The 26,353-nt window shown below is 45.3% G+C and overlaps 3 protein-coding genes across 3 annotated transcripts; all 3 read left to right on the top strand.

The window, feature by feature from the left end:
- The first annotated feature begins 329 nt into the window (after positions 1–329).
- LOC121877647 (chromatin modification-related protein eaf-1-like) lies at positions 330–1,121 on the top strand. The gene has a single exon (XM_042383455.1). The coding sequence runs from the start codon at positions 330–332 to the stop codon at positions 1,119–1,121; it is 792 nt and encodes a 263-aa protein (XP_042239389.1).
- An 8,276-nt stretch (positions 1,122–9,397) lies between these two features.
- On the top strand, positions 9,398–16,740 carry LOC121877646 (serine-aspartate repeat-containing protein I-like). The gene is made up of 2 exons (XM_042383454.1): positions 9,398–9,472; positions 16,321–16,740. Exons 1-2 carry the CDS (start codon positions 9,398–9,400, stop codon positions 16,738–16,740), a joined length of 495 nt encoding a protein of 164 aa, XP_042239388.1.
- Position 16,741: 1 nt separating this feature from the next.
- On the top strand, positions 16,742–18,037 carry LOC121877645 (serine-aspartate repeat-containing protein I-like; the record flags this gene model as incomplete). Its single annotated transcript, XM_042383453.1, has 2 exons — positions 16,742–16,804; positions 17,390–18,037. Coding segments are annotated over exons 1-2 (711 nt in total), but the record flags the coding sequence as incomplete, so codon positions are not given.
- Positions 18,038–26,353: the final 8,316 nt, after the last annotated feature.

Here is a 26,353-nt window from a genome sequence, read left to right as displayed (position 1 = left end):
TAGATGAATTAAAATGATCATTGTATATGCAAGCGGCGTGTGTGAGGTACTGTCGACAATTAGCCACCACTATTTGTTGACGTGTGGGTGAGCCAACAACAACAACAAAGATATTGTCCTGTTGCTGGGGTGAAAGTTAGGTAGACATTATTAATTATTCTGTACCGTAGTTTTGGAACCGGGTGGGGGAGGGGGGGAGCAGGGAGAAGGGGTGGTGCAAGGGAGAGGGGGGAGGGGGAGGGGGAAGCAATACTGTACTTGATGAAACGACTGGATGAGAACTAGGAATCTTACAGCTGAAATTAAGCCTTGGAAATAATCGTAATGAAATGAAGCGAATCGATAAACACTGGGCAGCAGGAAGCACCTTCAACAGTCAACAACCACAACAGGCAACACTCGCAGCAGGTAACACACACAATAGGCAACACCCGCAGCAGGTAACACACACAGCAGGCAACACCCTCAACAGTCAACAACCACAACAGGCAACACCCGCAGCAGGTAACACACACAGCAGGCAACACCCTCAACAGCCAACACCCACAGCAGGCAACACCCTCAACAGCCAACACCCACAGCAGGCAACATCCCTAACAGCCAATACCCACAGCAGGCAACATCTAACAGCCAACACCCACAGCAGGCAACATCTCAACAGCCAACACCCACAGCAGGCAGCACCCTCAACAGCCAGCACCCACAGCAGGCAACATCCTCAACAGCCAACACCCACAGCAGGCAACATCCTAACAGCCAATACCACAGCAGGCAACATCACAACAGCCAACACCCACAGCAGGCAACACCTCAACAGCCAACACCCACAGCGAGCAACATCTCAACAGCAACACCCAGCGAGCAACATCCTCAACAGCAACACCCACAGCAGCACCCTCAACAGCCAACGCAAACCTTTTGCCCTCAACAGCCAGCACCCACGGCAGGCAGCATCCCTCAGCAGCCAACACCCACGGCAGGCAGCACTCAACAGCCAACACCACAGCAGGCAACACCCTCAGCAGCCAACACCCACAGCAGGCAACACCACTCAACAGCCACCCACAGCAGGCAACACCCTCAACAGCCAACACCCTCAACACCCGGAGATGTGCTGCTGAGGCCAGTGAGTGCATTGGTACGTCCCTGTGGTGACATTGACAGAGGGTGGGGAGGTAAGTGGTGGGAGAGTAGAGGTAGGTGGGAAGTAGAGGTGGGTGGGAAGTAGGTAGGTGGGAGAAGTGGAGTGGGTAGGAGAGTAGAGGTGGGTGGGAGAGTAGAGGTGGGTGGGAGAGTAGAGGTGGGTGGGAGAGTAGAGGTGGGTGGGAGAGAAGTCGAAGGTGAGGTTCAGGAAACTCTCACAGTAGCAGTTAAATACGATCGTGACTTGTTAACAGTACACACACACACACACACACACACACACACACACACACGGTCTTAAGTCACTCAGGGTCAGAGGTGAGAGGTGAACCAGGTGTGGGTGAAGGTGGACACGAGAGTTAATTAAGACAAGGTAGGAAGTGCTCCACCCCCTGGCTCCTCCACACGGCCGAGAAACACCACTTACTACATTGACCTTTGACACACGGGGAAGACGTGCTTAAGTCCCGGTGATGTAAAGAGTGTTGGAGAGCAGTGTTGGTGATGAGTTGAGAGTAGTGTTGGAGGGCAGTGTTGGTGATGAGTTGAGAGTAGTGTTGGAGGGTAGTGTTGTAGGGCAGTGTTGGCGATGAGTTAAGAGTAGTGTTGGAGGGCAGTGTTGGTGATGAGATGAGAGTAGTGTTGGAGGGCAGTGTTGGTGATGAGATGAGAGTAGTGTTGGAGGGCAGTGTTGGTGATGAGTTGAGAGTAGTGTTGGAGGGCAGTGTTGGAGGGTAGTGTTGGTGATGAGATGAGAGTAGTGTTGTAGGGCAGTGTGGCGATGAGTTAAGAGTAGTGTTGGAGGGCAGTGTTGGTGATGAGATGAGTAGTGTTGGAGGGCAGTGTTGGAGGGCAGTGTTGGTGATGAGATGAGAGTCGTGTTGGAGGGCAGTGTTGGTGATGAGTTGAGAGTAGTGTTGGAGGGCAGTGTTGGTGATGAGATGAGAGTAGTGTTGGAGGGCAGTGTTGGTGATGAGTTGAGAGTAGTGTTGGAGGGCAGTGTTGGCGATGAGTTAAGAGTAGTGTTGGAGGTGCAGTGCTGGCGATGAGTTGAGAGTAATGTTGGAGGGCAGACACAGACAACAACACAGACAGACACAAAAACAAATACAAAACAAACACACAAACAAACACACAGGCATAAAAACACAGCCTCTTAGTAGCCCCAACACCTGCATGACACATGTAAAGTTAAAACACACCACTATTAAACCTTATGACTTATTTCCTCATTATTTTTTTTCCCTACTGGCGAGGAATAAACGACACTATTAGTTTTTTTTTTCTTCCTATTAATGACTTATTATCTACCGGTTCAGGCTAAGTCTTCTCCTCATTCATTTTTTCGAAGTGGGTTGTTAACTTCTATTTCACCATCTACAGCAGTTTGGTATAAATGTTATATGTCTTTGACCTTACACTGACAACTTATTTACTTTTCAACCACTACTTAACAACTTAAACCACTCCATCAAATTAAATGTGGACCATTGTAGACCAGAACAGTGTAGAGACGAACAGACTAGACCAGTGTAGTCACGACCAGACCAGACCAGTGTAGACACGACCAGATCAGATCAGACCAGTGTAGACAAGACCAGATCAGACCACTACCAAATGAGACCAATCATGACCCTGCATCAGCCCCCGGGATCAGTGTGTCTGAATACTCCAGCTGTGACGTGACTCAGAGCAGCAGTAATTGTCAGGAAGCACCGCCGGCCTCACGTAACGAGCCTCGGGCCTTGTTGCTGTCTGTCTCGTAATAAAGTCTCGTATTGCTGGTTTGCGAGACTCTACCCGGCGACCGTCACTCGGCTGAGACTTAGCTCAGGTAAACTTACGGTGAGAGAAACACCTGTAATTAACCCCACAAGGTCAACTGGGGGTCGATGGTCGCGTCTTCTCACCTCTCCTTCCCCCTCCCCCCCTCCCCCCCCGCCCTCTCTCCCCCAGGCCTTCTTTTCACCGTGTCAAAATTTTGGAAATTCAATTAAGTTTTTGAATCCGTTTTGTTGCCATTTTTAACTCAGCCCAAAATTCTTCTCTACCGGGAAACTTTACCTGCATAACTTGGGGCTTTCTTTTATCAAGCCTTGAGGAGAGCACCGCGCCAGCCTCCCTCCCTTCCTTCCCTAGCACCACCCACCCCTGCCCTCCAGCTCCACCCACCTTTCCCTCCTCCTTACCCTTTCCTACCCTCACCCATCCCTCTACCTTCACCCCCTACCAACACCCACCCCTCCCCTCATTACCACCCACCCCTCCATCATCACTTCCTCCCCCTCAGAACTTCACACCCCTCCGTCTTCCTTCCCTCCAACACCTCCATCCCCCCCCTCCCCACCAGGTTCAGGGAGGGACGCAGAGTTTCGACTTGGACAAAATTCTCGTGACCTTTGTGTCGTCTTCTTCCCTGGTAGAGGCGGCGTCATCTCTCTGTCTCCCCAGCTGCAGGTTTTCCCAACTGGATCTACCAAGTTCGGACAGGTTTTGCATCTCTGCCTTATATCACGGCTTTATTAAAACTGGCCTGGGTGTGAGCCTCCTCATTGACGCCATCCTCTACACCCGACATTAAAGCGAAATAATAATATTAATAATAATAATAATAATAATAATAATAATAATAATAATAATAATAATAATAATAATAATAATGAAAATTCCAAATGACAATTAACATAAGAGAGCGTCAGTTCTTTTCCTGTACATCACTTTCTCGGTGAAGGATCGTGTCAAAACTCACCTCCTAACTACGCCAGTCTCCCCGGGATGCAGTAGAAATCATCTTCAATAAACAAACTAAGATTCTGGTATATGAACCATCCAACCCGCGTCTTATATGGCTGACCCACAACAACACTCGTCGGATCAGCGCGATATTTCAATTACTTGTCATTCTCATTCTTTCTCCCTCGTACACCCTCTCTCCTACACCCTCTCTCCTACACCCTCTCTTCTACGCCGTCTCTCCTACACCCTCTCTCCTACACCCTCTAGCACGTGTCAGGAGCTTCACTTAATATATTTCCATGGCCAGTGTGAGTAGAGAGGTGCTGGGGCTACTGTGTATGTGTGTGTGTGTGTGTGTGTGTGTGTGTGTGCGTGTGTGTGTGTGTGCGTGTGTGTGTGTGTGTGTGTGTGTGTGTGTGTGTGTGTGTGTGTGTGTGCGTGCGTGCGTGTGTGTGTGTGTGTGTGTGTGTGTGTGTGTGTGTGTGTGTGTGTGTGTGAGAGTGAGGTGCTGGGGGCTACAGTGTGTGTGAGAGAACAGTGAGATGCTGAGGGCTACATGTGTGTGTGCAGATTAAGAACAGCTTATTGGTTGATATTTAACTTACAGCATAATGATTTACGGTCTAACACACACACACACACACACACACACACACACACACACACACACACACACACTAAATATAACTAAACTATTACCTTTTTCCCATGGTATTTAAAACTAACGCGCCTACAAGTTAACCCTACCCATAATAGTAGATACGGTAGTTACTCCAACCTAACCTAACCTAACTTAACCTAACTTAACCTAACTTAACCTAAACACCTCAGGTAACGTCGGTGGGGGGTGGGAGGGGGGAGGTAATTCTCGGATCAATTCTTACTACTATAACACTAACGCCCCGCCATCTTGGTCCTCCGCCACAACAAGACCTTCACGCTACCTGTCAAGACACACAATAGACTGACCAGATAAATCTACGGTAAATATAACCCACATTTTACTTAATCTTCTAAGTCGTCTTACCGGTGGGAGTTTCTGTCATAACAAACATGTAATAATAATAATAATAATAATAATAATAATAATAATAAGAGAAGGAACTACGACTCCCTGCAGCATATGACTATAGATGACTTGGAATATGTAGCGCTAAATATAGATGGCGCTGATCTGTGTGAGGCTTCTGTTTGTTTACAGTTGAGAGGCAGACAGCGAGCGGTGTGTTCAACCTGACGAAGGTGTAAAAATGACCCCAGCGACAGGTACCCAAAGGTGTGTCGTGTGTGGCGAAGATAAGAGGAAATAAAGTTATCTGAAATTCCATAATTTTTCCGTAGATAAAGAGATAAGTTTAGGTATACAAAACCTAACCTAACCATACCTATCAGAACCCTACCCTCTTTCGATTTTATCTCAACCTAATCTAGCCTAATCTAACCTAACCTAACCTAACCACATTCTCTCAACATCCACACGTTACTCACACGGGTGATGAGGACAAAAACAACAGCAACAACGACATATGGGAGAGAAATGCACTACAGGAGGAAGGAAGGAGCCAACGAACGAACGACCGAGTGAACGAAGGAAGGAAGGAAAGATGGAAGAAAGAAGGAAGGAAGGAATATACCACCTTTCCTTCCCTTCCTTACCTAAAACATTCACCTTCGGTCTCGTTCACTGTCGACTATGTGGCTGGGAAAATATCTCTCCTGACCAGACGACAACACGACCAAGAACAGACGGTGGTGGTGACCTCCCTAGATAAGAGATGACCTGTGCTTAAATTCAAAGACTTTAAAACTCTCTCGCCGCTCTCTATCGCAGGTGTGCCTCGCCCTACACCTGTCCACCTGGCCCGAGTAAGAGAGGTCACACACCTGCCTCCCTCCACTCACCTCTTCTTGCCTTGGACGCTGCTGCTGCCGTGTCATGCAGGCCCTCGCCTCTGGCACGTCGTGACTGGCATGCATTAAGTCTCCATTGAATTATGGTGCAACATTTTACAACGTTTATGTTGTTATTCTGCAACATTAGTTGGTTGAAAAGAATGAGAAATTTGAGAGGGATGAGAGATGAGAAAGATGAGAGGGATAGAGTGATAAGAGGGATAGAGAGATGAGAGGGATAGAGTGATGAGAGGGATAGAGACATGGCGCCGAGGAAACTTCCCATCGTGAGAGATAATGTCAAAACTTTCTCTCCCGGAAGATCGAAGTGAGGGAAAGAGGGTCAAACTTTCTGAGAGAAGAGCTGTCGTTATACTTTCATTTGAGGGAAAGATGTAGTTTGGCGATATCGACTTATCATTTGGCGAGCGAAAGTTTACTGTTGCAGGATGATACTTATTTGGCGAATGAATATAGTTTGATTTATTAGCTGGAGAATGTGGAGCTATCTGGGAAGAAGGAGGAGGACGAGGAGGAGAAGGAGGTGGAGGAGGACGAGAAGAAGAAGGAGAAGAAGGAGGACGAGAAGAAGAAGAAGGAGAAGAAGAAGAAGAAGAAGAAGAAGAAGAAGAAGAAGAAACTGAAACTTAATCTTTAACGGAACAAAGTCCACAAGTACTGTAACTCTATGGTAAATAAATAACAAAAACAGGAGACGAAGTAAACATATTTGGGGACGAAGAAGAAAGAAAAACAATGGTGGAAATATATCTAATTACACATCCAGGAGGAGAATATATTACCAGAGAGAGGAAGATCAATTCTTATTCCCATCATCACAGCAAGTAATATCGCCTCCGGTGGGCTGTCTCTTGGTGGGGGGGGTTGAGGAGGTGTGAGAGAAAGAGGGTTGGTGGAGATGGGGAGGGAGAGGGGGATGGTGGGTGAGAGAGAGAGTTACCTACCTACCTCCACCATATCACTATCACCTCTCTCACCTGGTCGTGTGGATGGCCTCATTCCTCAGGCCTTTACGATGTCTGGTATGCAGGTTTGGTAATGACGTCACTCAGCTGGGATTCGAACCTCAAGCTTTGTATATATGGAGGATTTGATGAGGAAGTTTCGTAAAAAAAATTGGGGGGTGGGGGGCTGTTTCCGGTGTGTGTGTGTGTGTGTGTGTGTGTGGGTGTGTGTGTGTGTGTGTGTAATAATAATAATAATAAATAATAATTAACGGTTTATTGAAAGAGCTTGGCAGCCAGAAGGCTGAAAATATACAGTTACATATTTGGGGAATGGGTTACGAATTACAAATAATATACAAGTAACATAAGTGACACAAATAAGACATATAATAACTAGATGGGGAAAAGCTCAAACTACAGTTCATTTCAACATAGTGACAGTGTAAGGAGCAGTGTTTACTGGGAGTGTGTGTGTGTGTGTGTGACCGACATTCACCATCGTGCTATCATTGAAATCCCTTAAGTTCTAAGGTTCTACGAATGCCACTTACAATATTTTATATGACTTAACAAAAAATAAAATATGATAAAAGTTTAGTCTTGTGTTCGTGATGGTGTAAAATGAGTGAAAATTTTATCATCTTCGCATACAAATTTTTATTACCGGGCTCGTATGAAGGTTGGCGGCCATAATCTTAAATTTCACTGGCATGCAAATCTTAACAACCTCGTGTTCTCTCGAGGGATCCGGAGCTCGGTATCTACTTATTCTGAATTTTTGATTGCCATTTTCTTTGACTTTTCCAAATCTGGTTTTCACTCTTTGAGAACTAAAGAAGACGAGAGTGGGAGGCCAGCGATCATCAAGTTACTGTGGTGGCTATAGGAGAGGAGGGGAGCCGGGGTTAGGTCTAGCCAGTTTCGGTGGTTCATTGGACTAAGACTATGGTTTTATCTCTGTCACGTGGGTTCGAATCTCTCTCTGCTCGAGGGATATAAGAAGAATTTAAAAGTATTGGTGATTCAGACTCCAGACTATATACTGTACTTCCTCAGTTCAGACCCCAGACCAGTTCACTGTAGAGGTCCACCCAATAAAGATTCAGACCCGAGACCAAGACCTCAAACCAAGATCTCAAGACTAAGACCTCAAGACTAAGATCTCAGACCTCAAGACCAAGAGTTCAAGACCAAAACCTCAAAATCAAGACCTCAATACCAAGAACCCCAAGACCAATACACCAAGACCAAGACACCAAGACCAAGACACCAAGACCCCAAGACCAAGACCTCAAACCAATTCCATAAGACCAAGACTTCAAAACCAGAACCCCCAAAACCCAAGACCAAGACTCCCAAAACCCAAAACCTAACATCGCCTTCCTTCCGAAGAAATGGCACCCTCTCCCTCCAGTCGGACACCAATAATAATCAGTCGGTCTTCCATCCAGGAGTAAAAGCTCCTTGAGAATAGACGATGGGAGGTATTATTCGCCATTGTGCCCCGGCGGATGACAGTAGTGGCAGTGTGTGACGGATGAGCCTTCGTTAAGAATCTCATCACAGGAGAAGAAAGAAACGAACCGCCTTGTGAGTCTCGTATCTCTCTCTCTATCTCTCTCTCACCAACCCCCTCCGTCTCTCTCCCTTCCTCATACCACCTCCTCTCCCTCCCCATCTCCACCAACCCTCTTTCTCTCCCCTCCTCCTCCCCCCACCAAGACAGCCCACCGGAGGCGATATTACTTGCTGTGATGATGGGAATAAGAATTGATCTTCCTCTCTCTGGTAATATATTCTCCTCCTGGATGTGTAATGAGATATATTTCGACCATTGTTTTTTTTTTCTTGTTCGTCCCCAAATATGTTTACTTCGTCTCCTGTTTTTGTTATTTATTTACCATAGAGTTGCAGTACTTGTGGACTTTGTTCCGTTAAGGATTAGGTTTCAGTTTGTTGTTTTTGTTATGTTCTTCTTCTTCTTCTTCTTCTTCTTCTTCTTCTCCTCGTCCTCCTTCTTCTTCTCCTTCTTCTTCTCGTCCTCCTCCACCTCCTCCTCCTCCTCCTCCTCCTCCTCCTCCTTCTACTTCTTCTTCTCCTTCTTCTTCTCGTCCTCCTCCTTCTTCCCAGATAGCTCCACACTCTCCAGCTAATAAATCAAACTATATTCATTCGCCAAATAAGTATCATCCTACAACAGTAAACTTTCGCTCGCCAAATGATAAGTCGATATCGCCAAACTACATCTTTCCCTCAAATGAAAGTATAACGACAGCTTTTCTCTCAGAAAGTTTGACCCTCTTTCCCTCACTTGGATCTTCCGGGAGAGAAAGTTTTGACATTATCTCTCACGATGGGAAGTTTCCTCAGCGCCATGTCTCTATCCCTCTCATCTCTCTATCCCTCTCATCACTCTATCTCTCTCATCTCTCTATCCCTCTCATCTCTCTATCCCTCTTATCACTCTATCCCTCTCATCTCTCTTTCCCTCTCATCACTCTATCCCTCTCATCTCTCTAACCCTCTCATCTCTCTATCCTTCTCATCTTTCTCATCTCTCATCCCTCTCAAATTTCTCATTCTTTTCAACTTACTAATGTTCCAGAATACCAACATAAACGTTGTAAAATGTTGCACCATAATTCAATGGAGACTTAATGCATGCCAGTCACGACGTGCCAGAGGCGAGGGCCTGCATGACACGGCAGCAGCAGCGTCCAAGGCAAGAAGAGGTGAGTGGAGGGAGGCAGGTGTGTGACCTCTCTTACTCGGGCCAGGTGGGCAGGTGTAGGGCGAGGCACACCTGCGATAGAGAGCGGCGAGAGAGTTTTAAAGTCTTTGAATTTAAGCACAGGTCATCTCTCTCTCTCTCTCTCTCTCTCTCTCTCTCTCTCTCTCTCTCTCTCTCTCTCTTATCTAGGGAGGTCACCACCACCGTCTGTTCTTGGTCGTGTTGTCGTCTGGTCAGGAGAGATATTTTCCCAGCCACATAGTCGACAGTGAACGAGACCGAAGGTGAATGTTTTAGGTAAGGAAGGGAAGGAAAGGTGGTATATTCCTTCCTTCCTTCTTTCTTCCATCTTTCCTTCCTTCCTTCGTTCACTCGGTCGTTCGTTCGTTGGCTCCTTCCTTCCTCCTGTAGTGCATTTCTCTCCCATATGTCGTTGTTGCTGTTGTTTTTGTCCTCATCACCCGTGTGAGTAACGTGTGGATGTTGAGAGAATGTGGTTAGGTTAGGTTAGGTTAGATTAGGCTAGATTAGGTTGAGATAAAATCGAAAGAGGGTAGGGTTCTGATAGGTATGGTTAGGTTAGGTTTTGTATACCTAAACTTATCTCTTTATCTACGGAAAAATTATGGAATTTCAGATAACTTTATTTCCTCTTATCTTCGCCACACACGACACACCTTTGGGTACCTGTCGCTGGGGTCATTTTTACACCTTCGTCAGGTTGAACACACCGCTCGCTGTCTGCCTCTCAACTGTAAACAAACAGAAGCCTCACACAGATCAGCGCCATCTATATTTAGCGCTACATATTCCAAGTCATCTATAGTCATATGCTGCAGGGAGTCGTAGTTCCTTCTCTTATTATTATTATTATTATTATTATTATTATTATTATTACATGTTTGTTATGACAGAAACTCCCACCGGTAAGACGACTTAGAAGATTAAGTAAAATGTGGGTTATATTTACCGTAGATTTATCTGGTCAGTCTATTGTGTGTCTTGACAGGTAGAGTGAAGGTCTTGTTGTGGCGGAGGACCAAGATGGCGGGGCGTTAGTGTTATAGTAGTAAGAATTGATCCGAGAATTACCTCCCCCCCTCCCACCCCCCACCGACGTTACCTGAGGTGTTTAGGTTAAGTTAGGTTAAGTTAGGTTAGGTTAGGTTAGGTTGGAGTAACTACCGTATCTACTATTATGGGTAGGGTCAACTTGTAGGCGTGTTAGTTTTAAATACCATGGGTGAAAGGTAATAGTTTAGTTATATTTAGTGTGTGTGTGTGTGTGTGTGTGTGTGTGTGTGTGTTAGACCGTAAATCATTATGCTGTAAGTTAAATATCAACCAATAAGCTGTTCTTAATCTGCACACACACATGTAGCCCTCAGCATCTCACTGTTCTCTCACACACACATGTAGCCCCCAGCACCTCACTGCTCACACACACACACACACACACACAGTAGCCCCAGCACCTCTCTACTCACACTGGCTATGGAAATATATTAAGTGCAGCTCCTGACACGTGCTAGAGGGTGTTGGAGAGAGGGTGTAGGAGAGAGGGTGTAGGAGAGGGTAGGAGGGACGGTGTAGGGAGAGGGGTTTTAGGAGAGGGTGTAAGGAGAGGGTGTAGGAGAGAGGGTGTAGGAGAGACGGTGTAGGAGTGAGGGTGGGAGAGAGGGGTGTGGGAGAGAGAGAGGGTGTACTTAGGAGAGATTGTAGGAGAGAGGGGTGCAGGAGAGGGTGTAGGAGAGAGATTGTAGGAGAGACGGTGTAGGAGAGGGTGTAGGAGAGGGTGTAGGAGAGGGGTGTAGGAGGGACGGTGTAGGAGAGAGGGGTGCAGGAGGGTGTAGGAGAGGGTGTAGGAGAGACGGTGTACTAGAGAGGGTGTAGGAGAGTGTAGAGAGAGGGTGTAGGAGAGAAGAGTGTACGAGGAAAAGAATAAGAATGACAAGTAATTGAAATATCGCGCTGATCCGACGAGTGTTGTTGTGGGTCAGCCATATAAGACGCGGGTTGGATGGTTCATATACCAGAATCTTAGTTTGTTTATTGAAGATGATTTCTACTGCATCCCGGGGAGACTGGCGTAGTTAGGAGGTGAGTTTTGACACGATCCTTCACCGAGAAAGTGATGTACAGGAAAAGAACTGACGCTCTCTTATGTTAATTGTCATTTGGAATTTTCATTATTATTATTATTATTATTATTATTATTATTATTATTATTATTATTATTATTAATATTATTATTTCGCTTTAATGTCGGGTGTAGAGGATGGCGTCAATGAGGAGGCTCACACCCAGGCCAGTTTTAATAAAGCCGTGATATAAGGCAGAGATGCAAAACCTGTCCGAACTTGGTAGATCCAGTTGGGAAAACCTGCAGCTGGGGAGACAGAGAGATGACGCCGCCTCTACCAGGGAAGAAGACGACACAAAGGTCACGAGAATTTTGTCCAAGTCGAAACTCTGCGTCCCTCCCTGAACCTGGTGGGGAGGGGGGGGATGGAGGTGTTGGAGGGAAGGAAGACGGAGGGGTGTGAAGTTCTGAGGGGGAGGAAGTGATGATGGAGGGGTGGGTGGTAATGAGGGGAGGGGTGGGTGTTGGTAGGGGGTGAAGGTAGAGGGATGGGTGAGGGTAGGAAAGGGTAAGGAGGAGGGAAAGGTGGGTGGAGCTGGAGGGCAGGGGTGAGTGGTGCTAGGGAAGGAAGGGAGGGAGGCTGGCGCGGTGCTCTCCTCAAGGCTTGATAAAAGAAAGCCCCAAGTTATGCAGGTAAAGTTTCCCGGTAGAGAAGAATTTTGGGCTGAGTTAAAAATGGCAACAAAACTGATTCAAAAACTTAATTGAATTTCCAAAATTTTGACACGGTGAAAAGAAGGCCTGGGGGAGAGAGGGCGGGGGGGGAGGGGGGGAGGGGGAAGGAGAGGTGAGAAGACGCGACCATCGACCCCCAGTTGACCTTGTGGGGTTAATTACAGGTGTTTCTCTCACCGTAAGTTTACCTGAGCTAAGTCTCAGCCGAGTGACGGTCGCCGGGTCGAGTCTCGCAAACCAGCAATACGAGACTTTATTACGAGACAGACAGCAACAAGGCCCGAGGCTCGTCACGTGAGGCCGGCGGTGCTTCCTGACAATTACTGCTGCTCTGAGTCACGTCACAGCTGGAGTATTCAGACACACTGATCCCGGGGGCTGGTGCAGGGTCATGATTGGTCTCATTTGGTAGTGGTCTGATCTGGTCTTGTCTACACTGGTCTGATCTGGTCGTGTCTACACTGGTCTGGTCTGGTCGTGACTACACTGGTCTGATCTGGTCGTGTCTACACTGGTCTGGTCTGGTCGTGACTACACTGGTCTAGTCTGGTCGTCTCTATACTGTTCTGGTCTACAATGGTCCACATTTAATTTGATGGAGTGGTTTAAGTTGTTAAGTAGTGGTTGAAAAGTTAATAAGTTGTCAGTGTAAGGTCAAAGACATATAACATTTATACCAAACTGCTGTAGATGGTAAAATAGTAGTTAACAATCTCTTCCAAAAAATCCCAAAATATCCCATCGCAATAAAAATATGTTTAGAATTTCGATAATTTTTAGTTGAAACACACAAGGAAGTTTCGTCCAGGGAAGATTTGACCAACTTATCTGGGGCCTTTATAAACAACGATGATACTCATAAGTTAAAAGCCATAATTAACATAATATTATAATTTGTTAATTTCCTCAACTAAATCTTGAACAATGAAAACCTAACCTAACCCAACGTAACCTTACCTAACAAAACAAACCAAACCAAACCAAACCTAACCTAATATATTATTATTATTATTATTATTATTATTATTATTATTATTATTATTATTACTATTATTATTATTATTATTTTCATTATTACTAGCGGAATCGCGGCTCTTTCGCTAGGCCACGGTAGGACGCCACCCTCCGGGAGGCTCCACATTGTCTCACTGTAGTGCATTAAGGTGTCTGCTTTGATCCAGACTTTGTACTCGTCAGAAGGCATGTTTTCCAGGGCATTTTTAAATGACTGTACATACGTGTTGCGTTCATGCAGCATTTCTTGGATAGATAGGACAATGTCATGTCTGACACCTTGAATGTTGCCACACCTGATAGTAGTCTGCTTTTCATGATCTCCCATAAAGTAGATTTGGAGGAACTTTGCCTGCTCATCTTCCAGTGGTAAGAGGGATCCTGCTTTGTGATAGACTTGACTCTGGACTTTGAATGTGGGCATGTATCCGTGCTCACGAACTACTCTGGTAGCTCCAAAGGATGTCATCTGGAAGCATGAATTGTACTTCAGTATATTTTCCAAGAAGTGTTTTGACTGGTGTTGTTCCCAGCATGAGAGTCTTCAATGGTTGTGGTGGTTTTTCCGAATTTGGCAGTCGTACTTTCCCTTGAGAGCAGCATAGTCCAGCAGATTCTCCTTTGTACTTCTTTGCACCGCAGTATTCACATTTCTTATCCATGTTGCCAATGACGACAGAGGGATACTTTTCATATTCAATATATAACATCATCCATCATCACTCCGGGCGGCTCTTTCGCTATGCCATGGTGTGAAATATCGTGTGAAATATCGTACGTTTGGCATACCTCGTTAGAATGGACTACCTACCTACCTTGTTAGAATGGACACCCTAGAAAAGTTTAGAGATCAAAGAAAAGTAAGCTGTAATGAGAAAGAGCATAAGGATAAAATTAGCTATAATACATGGGATGGGATACGACTTTTCAACCTCTGTGTGGTGTAATGGATGGAGGGAATACAACTTTTCTAAGTGTGTGCGTCGGGGCTGTATCGGATCGGATTGGTTGGAGTCTTTTTTGAGATCACTACATATAACACCATCCATCATCACTACATATAACACCACCCATCATCACTACATATAACACCATCCATCATCACTACATATAACACCATCCATCATCACTACATATAACACCACCCATCATTACTACATATAACACCATCCATCATCACTACATATAACACCATCCATCATCACTACATATAACACCACACATCATCACTTCATATAACGACATCCATCATCACTACATATAACACCATCCATCATCACTACATATAACACCATCCATCATCACTACATATAATGACGTCCATCATCACTACATATAACATCATCCATCATTACATATAATACCAGCCATCATCACTACATATAACACCATCCATCGTCACTACATATAACGACGTCCATCATCACTACATATAACACCATCCATCATCACTACATATAACACCATCCATTATCACTACATATAACACCATCCATCATCACTACATATAACACCATCCATTATCACTACATATAACACCATCCATCATCACTACATATAACACCGCCCATCATCACTACATATAACACCATCCATCATCATTACATATAACACCATCCATCAACACTATATGTAACACCACCCATCATCACTACATATAACACCATCCATTATCACTACATATAACACCACCCATCATCACTACATATAACGACATCCATCATCACTACATATAACATCATCGAACATTACATAAAACACCATCCATCATCATCACTACATATAACACCATCCATCATCACTACATATAACATCATCGATCATTACATATAACACTATCCATCATCATCACTACATATAACACCATCCATCTACAGATCGATAATGTACTTTCCGAGATTCTCGTGTGGACACTATCTCCACTACAGACAAGACACTGCACTACTCACCATACACTACCTTCACTACACATCATACACTCTCTTCACTATACAGTACATGGTACAATATCTTCACTACACATGGTACAATAGTTTCACTACACATGGTACACTACCTTCACTACACATGGTACACTACCTTCACTACACACAACACACTATCTACACTACACACCATACACTACCTCCACTACACACAATACACTGCATTACACACCATACACTGCATTACACACCATACACTACCTTCACTACACATGGTACACTATCTTCACTACACATGGTACACTACCTTCACTACACACAACACACTATCTACACTACACACAATACACTGCACTACACACCATACACTACCTCCACTACACACAATACACTGCATTACACACCATACACTACCTTCATTACACATGGTACACTACCTTCACTACACACAACACACTATACACTATCTACACTACACACAATACACTGCACTACCTTCACTACACACAATACACTGCATTACACACCATACACTACCTTCACTACACATGGTACACTATCTTCACTACATATACATCATTCACAATATACAATATGTACTATACTTAATCTGCACTACACAAGAGACTATCTACACTGAATAATAAATTTGGACCTGTTACAACCTGATTATTATTGACTGACCACATAAATATAATAAGGTTGATACAGTTGTTCCCATAAGTATGTTGTATAAATAATAATACAACAATGTTCTCGAAACTACTGTTTACGATTCTAGGTGTCTACGCCATCTTCCTGTTGGCCTGTAGGGAATATACAAAAATATTAGAAAAGGAATTAATCTCTTTGGAAAGAGAGTTAATGGAAAAAAGCTCTCAATATACACTTCCTATGGTGGGATGGCTCCATTCCTTAGTCAAACCCCCATATAATTATCAGAAACTAAATCCTCCGCCATTAGCAAGATGCCCACTCGTCGGTCAGCTGGCTAATATAGTGCATAAAACCAACCAAATTACAAAATATAAATTGATGATTTAAAGCATTGATGAAGATGTGTATAACTTTGTCATTGTATTATTGATATAGCTGGTGTTAACTGTGGCCCTCAGCATCCTTGTCTATTGCTGTTGGGGTAAAAGAAACTCTAGGTCTCAAAAGGTGAGAAATAAGACCCAGCAGATAAGGATAAGCTATGATGACGAATACTGTACCGATGTCGATGACGACGACGACCCTACCGTCGCTGACGTCGACAACGATGACGACTGTACCGCTGCCGACTACGACAAAGACTATACCGTCACCGCCGACGACCGTACCGTCGCTGACGTCGACAACGATGACGAATGTACCGCTGCCGACTACGACGAAGACTATACCGTAGCCGCCGACGACCGTACCGTCGACGACGTCGACTACGATGACGACTGTACCGCCGCCGACTACGACGAAGACTATACCGTAGCCGCCGACGACGATCAGGAGCTGGCTGCTGACGCCGACTAATATGACGCATTGCATCATTGATTGCATGATGATGACTTATATATCATTGCCGACTACGACGATCGTGAGTCACCGCTGACGTCGACTACGGCGACGACTGTACCGCTGCCGACTACGGTGATGATGACTATACCGTTGCCGATCACGATGACGACTATACCGCCGCCGATCACGACGACTGCATCGTCGCTGGATGTCGCATTACTTATGACGACTGTACCGCCAGCTGACTACGATGACGACTGCACACCGCTTTCGCCACTTTACGCATTTAAGATTTCGAGTACCGCTGCCGCCGGATGACGACCGGTGATTGGGTCATTGACGTCGACTACGGAGACGGATTGTACCGCCGCTGACTACGACAGGATTTATCAGTACCGCCGCCGACTACATTGAAGATTCCATAATACGCCGCTTTACCACGACGAAGACTATAATTGCCGCCGCCGACTACGATGAAGACTATATCACGCCGCCGCCGACGACGCTAACGTACCGCCGCTGACGTTTACTGCCAGAGATGACTGTACGCGCTGACTCGAGACGACGACCATGCTCGTCGCCACGACGACTGACTGCTGCTGACGTTTACCATTATGACGCATCGTACCGCCGCCGACTATGATTTATTTATCACTGGCGTCAGCCGACGACTACCGCTGGATTACCGCGACACTGTACTCTCCGCCATTACGACGACGACTATACCGTCGCCACCGACGACGACGACCGTACCGTTGCTGACGTCGACTACGATGACGACTGTACCGCCGCTGACTACGACGACGACTATACCGTCGCCGCCGACGACGACCGTACCGTCGCTGACGTCGACTACGATGACGACTGTACCTCCGCCAATTACGACGACGACTATACCGTCGCCGCCGACGACCGTACCGTCGCTGACGTCGACTACGATGACGACTGTACCGCCGCCGACTACGACGACGACTATACCGTCGCCGCCGACGACCGTACCGTCGCTGACGTCGACTACGATGACGACTGTACCGCCGCCGACTACGACGACGACTATACCGTCGCCGCCGACGACCGTACCGTCGCTGACGTCGACTACGATGACGACTGTACCGCCGCCGACTACGACGACGACTATACCGTCGCCGCCGACGACGACGACTGTACCGTCGCCGCCGACGACGACTGTACCGTCGTTGACGTCGACTACGATGACCACTATTCCGTCACCGACGACGTGGAGCCGAACTTATTATTCGGTCTCCCCTCGGGTGATGTGCACTCACTACTGGACGAAGACTTGATGAATGAGGTCACTAGCCTCCTTTTTTTGGTAGATTTGTAGATAATTCAGTTTTTATTGATTAGGTTAAATCTTCACTAAAAATGACCGCCGGGGGTGAGATTTGAACTAATGAGCCATACAGGACTGGGTAACAATAATTAATATAATGCAATATGGTGAGATTTCCTTCATATAGTTTATTTAATTCTAAAGCAGTTTTGTTTGTGTATATTCTCTATTATTCATTAAATTGGGCTTAATTGTAAGGTATGTAATGTTATAAGTGTATAATAATTAGTACTATATAATATAGTATAGCACAATCAGACAACACCTTTGTGCTCCTACATAAGTACAGCTCTGTACATATGGTTAGCTGTATAACTTCATTACCATCAGCCACTTATTGTGCTATTTACATATTTTTTATCTTTGGGTAAACGATGGACTTTCATATGAATAATTCTTTTTTTTATCTTTGCCACACAAGACACAGTCATGTCTACCTGTCGTTGGAGCCAGTTGTGCTACCTGTCGTCGGAGCCAGTTGTGCTACCTGTCGAACCGATTACCTGTATCACAGTGGCCTGAGCCACGCATGGCACAGGTGATGAGGACACTCGGCGATCTCTTTCTCTGACAATGATGCAGTCAATGAGATGCCAGTGTTTGGATCGTGGGTGTTGCCACGAACCCTTGAACTTGTCGTCCTGCCTAAACAAGGTATTGGTGATAGTGAAGTTGTGTTCAACACACTTGCTGAGGAGGAATAAGCCGTTGGGATTACACTTGCCTACTCCATTTCTTCCTATGGTTCCCTGCCATATGTCAGCATCTCTGCCAAGACTGGCACTGACGTCACCTAGGAGCACAACCTTATCTTCTCTGGGGATAGAGTGCTCTGTCCATGTCGGCGTAAAAGTCCTCCTTGATGTCATCCTCTGCATCCAGTGTTGGGGTGCATGCACTGATGAAAAAGGTGTGACGTAAGTGATTCAGTAGGACTCGGAGCGTCATGAGGCGCTCGTTGATCCCAACAGGCATTTCAGTTAACCTACAGAATGTAGGATGGATTGGCAGCAGGCTTACCCTTCGAGAGGAAGGCATAGCCAGATCCCCGTTCTGTGAGTCGACCCTCGTCTGGGAGCCAGGACTCGCCAATGGCTGCTTTGTCGATGTTATGCCAAGCCAGTTCCTTTGCCACAAGGGCAGTTCTTCTTTCAGGACGCTCAATTGTGCCAGTATCCAGATGGGTCCTGACATTCCACGCAGCGACCATAAGAGGTTGTATAGTTTGTTTTTGTTTTGATCTGTGATTATTATTGTGTTTTTGACCACATAAGGATGACCGTACTGAGTGCAGTTGCCCAGTCAAGCTGGTTCTTTAGGCAGGCCATGTTTAAGGCACCTTTTCTAGCAGAGTGGCTTTTCGAAAGGGCTGCTCAGTCGCACAGACAGGACCGGATTGTACTGCTGCCTAGATCCCAGTGCATAAACGACCATCTTATCTGTGCCGTCCATGTGCAGAGTTGTGATTAGAGACTCCCGGCAGTTATCTCTGCCTGTCCCCGTCGCCACTCGTCCGTCACCATAGGACTTTTGGGGTATACGGGGGGGGGGTGATGATGAGAGGTATGATGAGCTGGATGATGGCTGCGCGTGAGTTGATTTATGTGGTGAGGCAGGAGCGCAGGCTGCAACCACACATCTTGGCTCTCCCTTTTCCTGATCCAGTGGTGCAGGCAGTTGCAACGACTGGGGAGAGGGAGAGGTCACACACACACACACACACACACACACACACACACACACACACACATGCACATATGTACACATGTACACACACAGAATAGGCCATACAGTATGTCAGAATTGTTGTGTCGTCATATTGCATATTGTGTGGGGTGGTTACCGTTACTGCTCTTCAACAACTAAGGTCTTTAAGCCCGTATTAGCCGAGGAGTAAAATGTAAACTGGCTGAATTAGTTGTAAATATTCTATGATATTATCAGGGTATTTGGATCAGCTGAAGAATCTCCACCCTGACTTATTAAGCGCCCTGACACTATCTGGGGGGATGAGATTAGGTTAGGTTGGATAATGTTTGGTTAGCGTTAGTATGGACAATCTTGGTGAAATAAGCTAGGGCGGAATTTTTTCAGACGATTCCCTATATATTGAAAACATTGTGTCTGACTCATGTAAACATTAGCCCAGTGAGTGACAACGGTTTCTCTCATCTGTATAAAATCGTTTAGCGAAAACCAAAATAAAATTTCTAAGATCGACATTACTCCTTAAATGGTTAAAACCTTACATTATATGCTAGGTAACGTACAGTCAACAGCAGAAGTTCGTCCCAACACAATTGCATGGTATGAGTCAGGTGATCTGGTAACACTGTGAGAAAGATTTGACAGATAGGCTTTAATTGATTAGTTATTTAAGTCAATCGGAAATTGCCTAAGAGAACAATAATTATATATAACTTAAATATTATCAGTGAGTAAAATGTAGGAATATAATGTTATTGATGGATGTAACAATGTGCCGGGTGGTTCATAGCTGGGGGAACAAGACGCCTCCATACTGTTGATGCCAGCTAGTATTTTTCATGATTAATTATATTTTTCATCACAAAAGAATATCATATATTTTTCAATGTCATTATTTTCCTACATTTGACACATTGATACCATTTAAGTTATGTATTCTTAGGCAATCTCCGATGATAAATCCTGAATAATTAACAAATTAAAGCCTATCTGTCAACTGTTCCCCCAAACAATGTAACCAGATCACCTGCCTCATACCATGCAGGTAGGTTGTGACAAGTACGAACTGCCGCTGTTGACTGTACGTGACGCCATTACAGGATGAACTTGGCTAATCCGAAACGTCAGCGGGCGGGCGAGCGAGCTACCACGTGACTATAGATTTGTCCACCAATATATTATTCTGATTCGTGATTTATCGAATATCACGTGATCGTAAATGTCACGTATGATTGGTTAAGTTCAATCACGTGATCAAGTAGGTGCGATGACGTCACCGATCGTATAAAATGATGCACCATTGCGTGGCGTCAGTCAGTACTCAATGGTGGAGTGGTGGATGTGTCACGTGCTGGTGCGGAAAGCTTTATTGTTTACCGGACTAAATTAGATATATCAGTGAATTCTCAAGTAACTTATTTAATCAATGTCGTGTAGCTTACTCAAGAACTTGCCGTGCAAACTCTCACAGACACAGTGTTGCCTCACCAGAAATTGATTGTAATGTTCCTCCGCGACCATTGGTGAGTGGTTGAGAGCGAGCTGTAGGTACCTGGCGACATGCCCCTCAGTGGCTGGTGACGTCTTCCCCCCAGGACACTTGTGGCCTCCTTCATGGTAAATATCCCTCGTAAATGATGTAGTAAAGACAGTTCATTACTAAGCTGACTGTTAGATTTAGGCGCGAGATAGGTAAACATTGGTTTGGATGAGTGGAACAAGTTACCAAACATCATCATTAACTCGAACACTCTGGATAGCTTCAAACATAGGTTGGATGGATATATGACCGATAGGGTTGGGTGTAAACGGGACTGCCCAATATGGGCCAATAGGCCCGCTGCAATTTCCTCCATTCTTATGTTTTTATTTATAACTACGATATTACAGTGGGATTGAACTGAACTCTTTTAGAATAATTAGTAGTTAAAATGGCTGTGTTTTGGGTGTTATATAATTCACCGGATTATAATATTAATAAATATTGTCTAGAACATAAGACATAAAATAGTGTTTCCTGGTGAGTTATGATAATGTCATAAGTTACTTCACGTTCAAATGTAATTATTTAAAATAACTATTTCTCGGGCATTCGATTATTTTTTTCAATTTCAATATTTTATTCCTTGATAAAGGAACCGGGATCCTATTGCTGTCACTAGGTACAATAACCCCAGAAGCATCTGGCAAGTGTCACAGGTATATATAAATATTATAAAGGGGCTTACTAAAGCCTAAAGAAGGAAGGATATTCCTTCAACACATCATCAATATTATTTTCATAATATCTGGCCAGTATGGGGAGGATCATCGTGTCTCCGTCAGGGGGTCGTGGAGTGGTGGTCCAGCAGGCGTCACGGAAGCGTTGTGTGTGGGGGCATCTTGAGAGGTAGAGGACAAGGGTGCGGCTGTCGGGTCTTCAGCATAAGAGTGTTGCTCAGAGGATGTAGGGATACCAATCTCCCAAGCAAAGTCATACCCAATGCTCTTAGGCACTTGATGTTAATTGTTGCCACCATCAGTGGTCGTCAAAGGTATTACTCTACAGTAAGTCTGAGCCGCACTGAGTCCTGCAGTAGTTAAGCAGACGACGACCCCACCAGCTAACCCGACCACCACCACCACCTAACCCGACCACCTCCACCACCTAACCACCACCTAACCCCACCACCACCACCACCTAACCCTACCACCACCACCTAACCCACCTAACCCTACCACCACCACTAACCCACCACCACCACCACCACCTAACCCTACCAACCCCCCTACCCACCTAACCCCCTACCCCCACCTAACCCCCTACCACCACCTAACACTTAATTATACAGATCAACGGCGTGTGGGCGCAGTAGTCCGGATAAAATGTATATGTCGCTTTATCAGTTCGGATGAGAAATGTTTATCTTCTAGTTATCTGTTATGGTATTGGGGGGATGAAGGAGGGGGAAAGGGGAGAAGGAAAGGAGGAGGTACTGGCTGATGGGTCTGTTTACTCTTTCTCTCTCTCTTTTTCTCTCTTATTCTGTCATTTTTTTTTTCTCTCTCTCTCTCTCTCTCTCTCTCTCTCTCTCTCTAGAAACAGATTTTTCCTGAAGTAAGACCTGAACGACTCGACAGATTTAACGCGTGAACGAAGGAAAAAAAGAAAAGCTTTCAGAACTCACCTGCCCACAAGAGATCAAAAGAGAACGCATTTTACTCTCGAGAATTGTGTTCAAACCAGAGTAGAGGAAATAAAAGTATAAATGAGTAAAAAGAAAAGGCAGAAATAGGTGTAAGAGGAGACGGAAGAGGAGGAGAAGGAGGAGACGTAAGAGGGAGGAAGGAGGATGTGGAACTGAAGGAGAAGGAGAGGGGAAGAGTAGGAGAAAGAGGGGGAGAGGAGATAGAGAAGGAGGAGGCAGAGGAACTTACAAGAATAGCGACTGCTTTTTTCTCGGTATTCTTTTTGTATTTTTTCCTGTATCGTTAATGGGAGGGGGAATACCTGAAGCGCCTCCAAGTTGGGGGGGTGGGGTGGTGTGGGTGGTGATGGGTGATGGTGAGTGGTGATGGTGTGGGTGGTGATAGTGATGATGGGTGATGCTAATGAGATGCTGATGATGAGTGGTGCTAATGGGGTGGTGATAATGGGTGGTGATAGTGATGATGGGTGATGCTAATGAGATGCTGATGATGAGTGGTGCTAATGGGGTGGTGTGGGTGGTGATAGTGATGATGGGTGATGCTAATGAGATGCTGATGATGAGTGGTGCTAATGGGGTGGTGTGGGTGGTGATAGTGATGATGGGTGATGCTGATGATGAGTGGTGCTAATGGGGTGGTGATAATGGGTGGTGATAGTGATGATGGGTGATGCTAATGAGATGCTGATGATGAGTGGTGCTAATGGGGTGGTGTGGGTGGTGATAGTGATGATGGGTGATGCTAATGAGATGCTGATGATGAGTGGTGCTAATGGGGTGGTGATAATGGGTGTGGAGATAATAAGACCGAGGTGTTCACAGGCTGCGTATACATGGTTCAGGGTGGTTTGCATTTCACGATGAGTTTTAGTATGTATAAGAATATCATCAGCATAGCTGATTGAGATATTGCTGGGGTTGTCTGGTATTAAATTTAATAATGCATTCATAAGAACATTGAACAAAGTGGGGCTAAGTACTCCACCTTGAGGGGTACCAAGTTGCATATCTTTAACTTCACTTTTGTAACCCTGAAACAGTGCAGCAGCCCTTCTGTTGGTTAGGTAACCACTTATCCAGTGTAACAGCCTACCTCCTATATCCATTTTGGCTAGTTCGTACAATATCAGTTGCCTATTGGCAATATCAAATGCAGCTTTTAGGTCAAGAAATGTGGTGTATCTGTGCCTTTCATCACCATGCACAGTTAGGAATGTGGTGATGCAATTATGTACACCTTTACCATGGGTGAAGCCATTTATGTTAGGAGACATGTGTTCTCTGATTCTATATAAGAGTCTGCCAAGAACCATCCTCTCAAAGGTTTTACACAGGCAGCTGGTTAGTGATATGGGACGAAAGGCATCAGGCTGTCCTGGTTTCGGTATTGGTACAACAATACTGCTGGTCCATGATGTGGGTAGTTGGCCCTCGGCATGACTCATATTGTACAATACCAACAATGGATTGCCTGGCACGCGCCTTAGTAGTCTAATGATGTTGTAGGTGACTCCGTCCTCTCCAGGGGAAGTAGACCTACCCCTGGCGAGGGCGGCGTCAAGCTCCCACTCAGTATATGGAACATCACACTCATCGTGCTGTTTGCCCAGCATAAAGCTAATAAGATTACTTCTCTCTACAGACTTCGCATCAAGGAGTCCCCGAGTCCTAGCTGGTAACATGTCATAGCTCGACACATGAGCCCACTTTGTTATTAGCTCATTCGACTTTTGCAGAGGGTTTGGATGGGAGACGTGTCTTCTGTTTTTACCTCTGATTATGTTTATGTCTTTCCAGGCTTTGCTGAGGGATGTGTGTTGGTTCAGGCTGTTGACATATGTCTCCCATGCATTTTGTCTGAGTTCGTTTACACGTTCCCTGACAGCAGCAAGGGAAGCTTGATACAATTGTAACATTTGAGGTGTTCTACATTGTCTGTAACCCTTACCCACCCTCCTGACCCTAGCCCTGAGTTTTTTCAGCTCAGGGTCATTATAGCACTGCTGTTGCCTGTTCCCATTATGCTGACCACGTTTTCTCCTTTTTTTGGTGGAGGCATTGTTGGTGAAGTATACATAAGTCCTATCTATCAGATCGTCATGGAAACTTTGGTAGTTGTCAGGCTTGTAGTCCTTGTACCAGTCATGGATGAAGTCTATGAACTGGCTTTCATGTTCTTGCTTGACTGTGATTCTACGTCTGTTGAGTTTACCACCAGTGGGGGTGTCATTGGCTACATGTATACTAGCTTGGATTGGGCTGTGGTCAGACATAAGATCAGTGACAACATCAGAGCTATGAGTTGTGTATGATAGATTAAAGCCAATACATTTGTCTAGACCCCCGCCATAGATGTGTGTTGGTTCATTATTACCTATAATTTGAACATCTTCATATGCGCTGAGAAGTGAGATAAGTCTCCTACCATTGGTGTTAGTGGTGGAGTCACCTAATTTCTTGTGTCTAGTATTCAGGTCACCCATTAGGACAGTGGGCTCAGTGTGTAAAAAGTCTGGGAGATCTGTGTATTGAAGCTGATCTGAGGGAGCATAGGCGTTTAGCACGTTGAGTGTGGAGTTGCCCAGGTGGATAGTGATCCCATGGTACTGAAGGTTGGTAGTCTTTTTGGATACAAGAGGTACATGCGGGAGTGACTTCTTAACATACATCAAACATGTGTGAGTAGAACTAGGATCATAATACACATAATTGGGCAGACTGGGTGGGGGCTTACCATTAGGTGTGAGACACTCCTGCAGACACACAATATCGATGTCCTCAGTCACAACTTTGTGGTGTAGGTCAGGGTATCGTTTTCTAAGGGATGAGATGTTCCAACTCATCACCTTCACCGCTCTGTATCTTTGTCTGGTATTAACACTGGCCATTATGAAATGTATTTGGAATTTTGTCTGGTATTAACACTGGTCATTATGAAATGTATTTGGAAAGAAGCAAAAGGCACTGTATGATACTGTTCTTTTCTGCGCTGCCTGTCCCTTCGGCAGGCAGTAGGCCAGTTAACCTTTTGGAAACATTTCTGGAGCACGTACGGCTCAACAATTGTTGTATTTCATTGGCAGACAACAACACACTTTGGTTACACTCGACATCACCACCATTTTCTGTTTGTGCTTGTTCATCTTCACTGACCATGTCCACAGAGGCATCAGTAGAACTGTTACCAGTATCACTATTTTCCTCTGCGTGGACACTAGTTCCTGGTGGGTCTTGAGTTTCCACATCTGGTACTGACATCTGAATGTCTTCAGTTTGACTGTAATTTTTCCGAAGTTGCTGCACTGTGTTGGTGGTGTTTTTTTCCTTTAGTGTATCACAGAGGCTCCCAAACATTTCAGTTAGAGTTGTAAACTGAGCT

The sequence above is a fragment of the Homarus americanus genome, unplaced genomic scaffold (genome assembly GCF_018991925.1).
Source record: "Homarus americanus isolate GMGI-L3 unplaced genomic scaffold, GMGI_Hamer_2.0 scaffold13086, whole genome shotgun sequence".
Taxonomy (NCBI): Eukaryota; Metazoa; Arthropoda; class Malacostraca; order Decapoda; family Nephropidae; genus Homarus; species Homarus americanus.
This window is presented reverse-complemented; position numbering and strand designations above follow the sequence as displayed.

Bases quoted from the DNA above. Each gene is read 5' to 3' on its own strand.
- LOC121877646 (XM_042383454.1), top strand. From the start codon at position 9,398: ATGCATGCCAGTCACGACGTGCCAGAGGCGAGGGCCTGCATGACACGG. The intron at 9,473-16,320 runs GTGAGTGGAGGG...TTATTGATATAG, and splicing joins AGCGTCCAAGGCAAGAAGAG to CTGGTGTTAACTGTGGCCCT.
- LOC121877647 (XM_042383455.1), top strand. From the start codon at position 330: ATGAAGCGAATCGATAAACACTGGGCAGCAGGAAGCACCTTCAACAGT.